The 8,683-nt window shown below is 42.8% G+C and overlaps 1 protein-coding gene across 2 annotated transcripts in view; it reads right to left on the bottom strand.

The window, feature by feature from the left end:
- Nucleotides 1-2,217: 2,217 nt before the first annotated feature.
- The window catches only part of SLC4A11 (solute carrier family 4 member 11), a 141,941-nt gene continuing 135,475 nt past the window's right edge, over nucleotides 2,218-8,683 (bottom strand). For both annotated transcript variants that reach the window (XM_059817689.1, XM_059817688.1), the window contains exons 19-20: nucleotides 6,939-7,108; nucleotides 2,218-3,680 (exon numbers count right to left, since the gene is read on the bottom strand). In XM_059817689.1, coding sequence (XP_059673672.1) covers nucleotides 3,617-3,680; nucleotides 6,939-7,108 — 234 coding nt within the window. In that variant the 3' untranslated portion in view covers nucleotides 2,218-3,616. The remainder of the gene's footprint in view (nucleotides 3,681-6,938; nucleotides 7,109-8,683) is intronic.

Genomic DNA, 8,683 nt, shown 5'->3' with positions numbered 1-8,683 from the left:
TTGTCAAGCTAACTTCTAGCTCCTACATTCAATGCAAGGATCAAAAACTACAAGTTTGAGAGTAGAATTTTATTCTATCCCCAGTTTCTGATCGTTTTGGCAGCTGTCAAAAGGTAACTTCCAAAATCCACTCATTTCAGAAGCTTTTTACTACCTTGCGGTTCCAGGTGAACATCATGGACTCCCTTTAATAGCTACCACCATCTTTCAAACGCAGTTCTTTGGCAACAGTTACACATAGCATTGTGCGTATATAAAAAGCTTATAGTAAAACTTCTTTTACATTCTAATTGTCTTAGCCTTCACAGAAGTATTAAAGTGCTCAATCAACTCTGAACAAACTCTCCTTCCCTAGTTAGCCTACTTCCTGGAAACGCCTGCACTTAAGTCAGCAAAACCAGAAGCAAACAAGAAGAGAAAAGGTACTTGTATGGAAAAAAAAAAATAATCCTCTGTAGGATCATTACAACCCCTTATGAGACAAGAGGCCCCGAGTCTCACATCTTCCTTCTACCCATATATTGAGACATGGGTCCAAATGTTCAACCAGTCTAAGCCAGCACAACTTCTTTTCCTGAGTTGTGCTGATTTCCCATCAGTTGATTCTTTGGCCCCTGACTCCTGTCGAAAGAAAACCCTGCAAAACAGAATCCTACTGATGCTACAAAGAAAAAACGAACGCTGAAGTCATACTGGTAAAGCAACAGCAATAAGAGATATAAACAAGAGTTGTGATGAACATTTTAACCCCCCAGTTATCCGGATTTTAAATGACCTCAGTTAGCAACATTTAACACTATCCAAAATCAATGCTTTCAAAGAGGCTTTAAATGGGAACGTTTTTGGTCCTTCTAAGTGGGGGAATGGAGGGTACATCTCAAACCTATTTTCTCTGGCAAGACCTGCATATGCCAGTTCACCCCACCGTGCTCTGTGCTGGTGGAAATTTCACCCAGGACCTCTGCTCTTCCTCAAAGAGGACCAGAGCCACATGCCCTTGGGCACATCCTCTCCTTCCTCCAGCCACAGCATCCACAATATGATTTAAACCATCCCACAGAGTGATGTCTTGCTGCCAAGAGCCGAGACACCAGAAACGCAGCCCTAGGACACGTGCATTTAACAGCTTACTCAAACACAGGATGATGCTTTTCATTCTAGTTTTGGTTAAATATTTTGACATCCGTGGGAAAAGCATGTTATTTAAGCATCATCAGGCCTTTGCGCTCCCTGTCTTAGAACAGGTACTGAATTGTTTGCTGTCACCTGCTCTTCTTCTGTTGACTGAAGATCAGACATACTTTTACCGCCTCCGCCTTTGCACTACCCCGAAGTCCTGTTTGCCCTCCTGTTTCTACACGTAGACCTTGGTAACAATTGTTAGTGACCTCACCACAGAAATGACTCAAAAGCTAGGAAATACTGATGAAGGTGGCCAGAAACCACGCACAGATTTATACCTGCTGTCACGCCACTTATCAGACATGGCATGAGTTACACCCGCTGCCTCCATGACTGACTGAAAGCCAAATGCGTGGCATTACCTGCTTTGACATATTGGGGTGGTCGTCCTGACCCTGAGAGTTCTCAGCAGTCCCACATGAGTTGGTTGGTGCAACACAAAAGTCATGCTTTTGAGGTCACACGATGCTGTTTTGCTTGCTAAGCTGAGGGCTTTCCCCTGCGATTGCTCTAGGAGATACTAGCCATGGTCTTGGGAACACTCTTACTGCTCTCCTCCATCAAGTATCGATACAAAGATGAAGGGTTTCATAAGAAAATAAAAATTTAGTTTTTCATACATGTTTTAAAGCCATAGGCAGCTACATTAAGACGAAATACCATCTGATATTTAGCGCAAATACACCAAATCTTCAGTGGCTTGAGTCTGGCTTAGTTTCAGCAAAGGAGCTTTTGACCCAATGCCTTCCTCCCTCATTACAGAGTTGGTCTTCCTCACCATGCAGAGGAACAGCCTATCAGTAGGGCATGTGCTGATAAAAAGTCTGCACCATTTACCAGGCAAGCAATTGGTGAGAAACATTTCTCTCTGCTAATAATGTATTTGCATTTCATTTTATATTACTCTTCTTCCCTCGTTTCTACTGTTTTGAAAGTTCATTATCTTCAGAGGTCCACATTTTTCTTAACACTTTACCTGTGATCCGTAGTGCGCAGCAAAGGGCAAGCACTGAACTAAAGGGCAGCTTGTTTCACAGTACTCCAAATAAGAAAACTGACCACAGTACAAGCAAAATTAAATAAACTGAAATATAAAAAGACAGCAGAAGTTAGATTCATCCAGAAGTATAATATAATGTCTGGGAGTGGGGAAAACTGGAGATTAGCTACAAAACAGAAACAATGAAATGACCAACAAATATCGATCAGGCGAAAGAGGAAAACTTTCATTGCATGCTGTACATTAAAATTAAATGCAAAATTCACATGTTGGAGCATCAAGACAGAATGATAAAGGTCTCTAGCCATGGGAAGAAGAAAGCAAAGGAACACCTTGAATAAAGCAACACATGAACAAAAACAGTAACTGAGCAGCTTCAAAAGGAAAAAGTGACCATATCTCAAATGAAAAAAAGCAGCACTGAAGCAGAGAACAAGTATATGGTCAAGACATCACAGGTAACACTGATTGCACAAAACACTTTTGATATTTTGAAAGAATCAGGCCTATTTGTATATCTATGCAAAATATATACACAAATCCATATGTATATATGTACACATAGGCACTACTGTACATATGTATATGCAATCATTAACACAACTGCCCTTCGACAAGTTTCAGCATCTGGCTGCGGGTGCAAGCAAGAATGTTGCAGTTGTGCAAAACTACACTTCTGTATTTGATTACTGAGAAATAAAGGTAGAAAGATCCAAAATAATTCCCAAATCGCTTTAGACCCAGATGCGGTTTCATCAACATCACCATGCGAGCCCAACCTCTGAACATTTCCAGCTCATTTGGAGGAATTAAATATTTATCCAAAGCCGCGGATTGTATCAGAATAAATTCTCTCTGTTTCCAACCCTGCTAATCTGAAGAGATGGCCAGACATCTCTCCAGACACCAGTGGTTTAACATGAGGCCATCCCACCCAGAATACCAATTTGGGAATACTGGATGCACAGGAAATTGAATTCAAAGGCCAGAACAGGACTGTCATCCTGTAAAAGAAGGGTCAGTTGCTGTCCTTAGTGTTTTGGAAGAAAGGGACATGGTGCATAAAAAAAGAAAGAGATTTCCCCCACCCCTCAAACAAGGGAACACAATGACAACTCTGAGAACACATGCTCCAACTGTACGGACATGCTGATCTTTGGGGTTTCCAGGTTTGGGATGCGGAAAGTAGCATTTCCATAAAGCTTGCTTGCCTCACAGCTCCAAAGAGCATCGGCCTCCCAAGTCCAAGGCTGTTTTGGTCTGACACTTCAACGCTCAACTGGTCTTTGATATGTGTGCATTACCAACGCCATATTAGAGCAGAAAGAAAGTGGTGAAAGAAAGAACTGCAGATAGATTGTTCTATGCCTCGGCAAAGCCGCCTTCCAACTCCAAAAGAGCTGTCCTCGCTGTTCTGTGTGCAGACGACCTCGTTTAATGCTCTGCATCCATAGCATCCAAGTACTTGGCTTCGATGATCCTAGGGAGCAGGTTATACCTAAGATGGAACCAGAGAGATAGCATTAGAGCTTGTTTTTATTCACCTAACATTCTGTTTGTCTGTCCCAAGACTCTCAGCTGAGTTTGTCCATGGCCATGCATACAACAGATTCACCCAGCTGAAGAGGAGACGAACTGGGGGAAAAGTAAAAACAACCAATCCTGCAAGCAAATACAGCATTTACAGGAATAACAGTGCGGAGCTCCTCCTGGAAGAAGCCTCCTCATTTCAGCTGAAGAGGAAAGAGAACATCCTCAGAGGAGAAAAGTCTCTTTCCTAGAGCACTCTGTCACCCCAAAGTCTTAATGGTGCCAGAAATGTACCATCTCGCCCGACCCACAGCTATGCTCCTGGTTTGTGCTGGGGAGGCAGGCAAAAGTTTCCTGCTGCCTCCAGTATGCTAGCGGATGGGTTACTTTGCCAAGAATCACCATTTACTGCTAGTTTCTACTTTCTTCACCACTTTCCCTATAGTTTCCCAACACACAAACCCCACCTGATGCAGCTTTATGGTCATCACACCACTGTCAACACCCAGCACTGAGAGCTCACAGGAGACACCCTCCCCTAAATTTACAGGGCTGGCTCAAAGACCTGCATACGTGGGCTATTTGTCTTGCACTTCCTCAGTTCTCCAAGTACCCCAGGTCACTCCTTTCAGCTCTCCCACAAAGAAGCTTTAATAGACATTCCACAAGCTTTGGCCTTTAGAGAAGCAAATATATCCGCAAGACTTGAGACCATGGCAAGAGGCTAAGCAGGGCTGTGACATTCATCCTCCATCCCTACCTGGAGTCTGGTTTCCACTGGATCATGGAGACAGTGAATTTCCTTACTTTTGTTTTTCATTTGTTTGTTTGCAAGAACATCCTCATGAATTAACATATTTGGATGAAAAAGGCAAGGCACTGCAACAACATGCTATGAAGTTGCTCTCATTAAATGCTACTGCATATTTAGTTTGACACTTTTCCTTGCTTAACAAGGAAGCTATTCTTCAGCTGTTAAAATAAGGCACAAAGCACTAAGAAGCCAGTTTAAGACTTGGAAGGGCCTTTTCAATAGCTATGCAAGAGATCCCAAACAGCACTTACTACTGAGAGGTACCAGGATCTGCTTAAACAGACCTGTCATGAAATAAAATGCTTGAGAGCCATGGGACCACAGATAAGCATCACAGAGAACTTGGAAAGAAGATTCTTCCTCTTCGAGCAACCTTAACCTCAGTACTCCCCGGAGCAGGGATTACAGTGTAACCAAAAACTAGTCACCCCAAAGCTCTGAATCAAAGCCAGGAACTGAGGAGACCCAAAGAGATCACATTTTCTCCCAATAGGTTGCTCTCCACTGCAATAATGAGAAGCCATTGAAATCCATTATCTTTCACATTAACACCACACCAGTGGAAAAAGGTGGTCCCTCACCACTGACAATGCAAATCATGTGTGCAATGTTGTTGGACAGATGGAAATGTGCCTTTGAGACAAACAAGTAACAGGGCTGGTTGTCTGCATGGGACACTGAGCCATGACTCACTCATCTGGGTTTGATTCTTGACTTTGACCCCTGGCTACTCTCCCACCTCCTCTTCCTCCCTTCACTTCTTAAAAAACTCAGAAAAGATATTTCATTTCTTCTACTCCGTCTCATCTATTTAGAGTGCCAAATCTGTGTGAAAAAGTCATTGTTAACTACAGAGCTCATGCATCATGGTGCTGCCTTCTCGGCTAGAGCCCACAGAAACTACATGAAGGCAAAAGATATCAGAGAAAGGAAAGTCAAGGGCAAATTTCTGTATTGTGCCAGGTAGCACCATCTTCCCCTTAGCAGCAAGGCTGATTATCCAGCTACTAGAAAAAGCTGCTCTGGAAAAAGAAATGAGTTAGCAACAGAGCTAGTATAAGATGACGGTACCTTATTTACTGAAAAGAAGATATATTGGCACCACTAAATTATCTAGCTCTTATTACAAAATCAGGTTCTTTGACAGCACTCTCTCCACACTAATTTAGCTTATTACACTACACCCGATACTTTGGCAAAGAGTGTCCCACGTTTTCTTTTCTGTACTGAGCTGCTCTGTGCAGAGACTTGCAATTCCCACAAGAGTCACTCATCCAGCACCGCACACAGTTGAAGTATTTACCAGCCACTTAACCACTCATGCAAAGTGACGCCTATGTGAAGGGTGGGTGAGAGGCTCTTACCATAGGAACAGTAATTTCAGTGTTTTCCAAGCTTTTGTTTATCTTTAAAAATCCACCCCAAATAGCTCTAACCTGGTCCTACTGAAAGCTATGGTGGTTTTGAAATTTGCTTTTGTTTTAGAAAGAACTGGACCCATCTTTATCACCCAAGGAAAACACCACAATAGCTGCCGTTACAGATTATCACATTGGTAGCCCAGAGCTTTAAGATCAGGCAGAAAAATCTCTGAGACTGCAAGCTCAAAGACAACCAGATATCACTGGATGCCATGCTGGCCTAAAAATAATCAAGTGGACTGGAAACAGATCTGTTCCTTCCAAGATCTTATTATGGCTTCTCATTATATCCAAAGGATGGAGAGCCATGAATGATTTAACTGGAGAATGACGGGCAGTCACTGTTAATGAACATTAAGGAAGAAATTAGTTGAATTTCTTAGTGATTCTCTCTCAAGACTGCAAGATATTGCGGGGTCCTCCCAATTTTAAAGATATATTTTAAGACTAAATGTGGCCAGTTGGACTTAAATGATCATTTGCAATGGCATTCAGCAGTGCAGGAGGTCTGTAAAGTCACCACAGCACTGGATACAAGATAAAGATTCCTCTTAGGAAAAGTTTCTAGCTCTGCTCTGAGCACAGGCCTTAGGAAATCAAATTGCAAAGCAATAAGGAACATTATCAAACGATTAGAGTGAAGGCTCAGACTACAGCTTCTCAGGAAGATCGGGCATCTCACAAACTACAAAAGGAGACTTACTTGCCTCTCTGCTAGCTGTAAGAAAAGCACCCGCCAGCCCAGAGCCCTTTGCACAACACCCAGCATCAGTGAAATCACAGGCTCTCTGCACTATTCCTCCCCTCAAGCCTGAGAAGCTGGTGGAGAAGAGGTCACCAACACCCACTTCCAGGATCTGGCTACTTGGAGAAGTACTGGATGCCCTTCTAGACCACTCAGACTTCCTGCAGTCCAAGCCTGAAGACAAAAGGCACAGGAGACAGGGGGAAAAAAAAAGACAGCCAAGCTTTGCCTGGAAGAGCTTCGTACCTGATAGGGATCATCCCTATCATGATGAGTGGGAAGATCATCTTCATGTAGGGCAACGGTGACATGCCAAAACCACAGAGGATGAGGAGCTGCAGGACCTGCAAGCCTGTGAAATAGTGGATCTTCCTCTGGGGCACTCTGCGGATGTAATGCGTCGGAGGATAAGCAGTCTGGGAAGAGAAGAATTGCATGTTAGATATGCAGCGACCTGGACTTGTGACTGCAGAATGTGGCACAGGCTTTTGAACACAAGGGTTTTAAGGAAATCATCAGTTTACACACACACTGCATCAACATCAGAGTCCTTAACAGGTTCAACAGCTGAACGCAGGATTTGTAGGGTTAAAACAAGTGCCTTAAACCACAGCATTGGCAGCCACACACAGAAGATGACTGGGCGCTAGAAACCTGGGGAAGAAAAGACACACCACACAGCTAAGATTGCCTTTGGGAGCATCTGGAGTGCAATAAAATATCTTGATAAGTACAGTAATGAGATTCCCCTGAGTAGGATTATCAGGGCTTTGCAGCATCATGTGAAGTGCCTGTGGGGGTGTGCAAGGGGGTGATGGTAAGCAGATGCATTCGGGTGTTGTTACTGCTGGATGGTTTCTCCACCTGAAACCCAGCTCCTCATTATTTTATAGCCTTCTGTCCTTTGCCGATCAGACTCCATGCTTGCCCCTGGTGGTCCCATTCCTTGGCTGAACCGCCGTGGGGGAAGACCAGGAGACAAGGTTGGGAAGAGGCTGTAGACTGCAGTGACTTTCTCAACTCAAACTATTCATTTTTGAGAAAAAAGAGAAAAAAGTGACATTAATTGGCTAAATATCACTCGTGGTTTCTTTTGACAGTTACTTGCTCATGTCTGAGCACCGGCTTTGACTCACTGTCTATACATCAATGAAGAGTATGAGCGACTGTCTGCTGGCACCGATACAGACTCAATGGATTTCAGATTGTGCCATGACTCATTAAAAGGTTTCCAGAAAAGGGAGATCTCCATATTTGAGAATACATTTTAATTTTCCCCAAACCGAAGCTTGGAAAATTCCACACATAATTTGTACTAAACCCAGAAGTAATATTCCACATACATCAGTAACTATTCAGTCCTCGTTCAAAAATGGACATGACAAATGCAGTCTTTACCCGGATTTCAGTTTTAACCTCTGGGATGTAATATTAGAGATCAAGATAGATTAGCAGAGGTGCAGAACCAGATTTTGGGCTTATTAAGCCCTTGACTCTAGTTACATAAGAGAAGGTGAGCTGGAGACTTGTTATTGCTCCCAGGTACCACCTACACTGCAAGCTAACACCTTCTTAGCACTCGTAATAGAGATGGCTTGAAACCAGACCTTCCAGATTTGTTCTCATCCCACATCAGAAGGGTTTCAATAATGCAGGTAACTTCACTTTGAATTTAAAATCCTATCTCGTGGTATTTCACACAAGTCAAAATGAAAGTGTAAAATACAGCAAAAACTTTACCTCTTCTGAAGCTTTGTTGGGGAAATCAAAGATCACCATTTACTGACATTATGTGCTTTTTAATGTTTTTTTTATTATTTTTAAAATGCATATACTCTGCAGCTGACATGACACAGTGGGTTTTTTAAACTTACAAACACCTTACATTCAGCGAGCAACAGTTTGCGCAATTGTTTTTTTTTTAAAAAGGCATTGTTTGAATGTATATTTGGTTTGCACTCTACACAGTTTAGGGGGTGTCTTCACTGGTA

The sequence above is a fragment of the Gavia stellata genome, chromosome 5 (genome assembly GCF_030936135.1).
Source record: "Gavia stellata isolate bGavSte3 chromosome 5, bGavSte3.hap2, whole genome shotgun sequence".
NCBI lineage: Eukaryota > Metazoa > Chordata > Aves > Gaviiformes > Gaviidae > Gavia > Gavia stellata.
The sequence above is the reverse complement of the archived record's forward strand: the minus strand, read 5'-3'. Positions and strand labels throughout refer to the sequence as shown.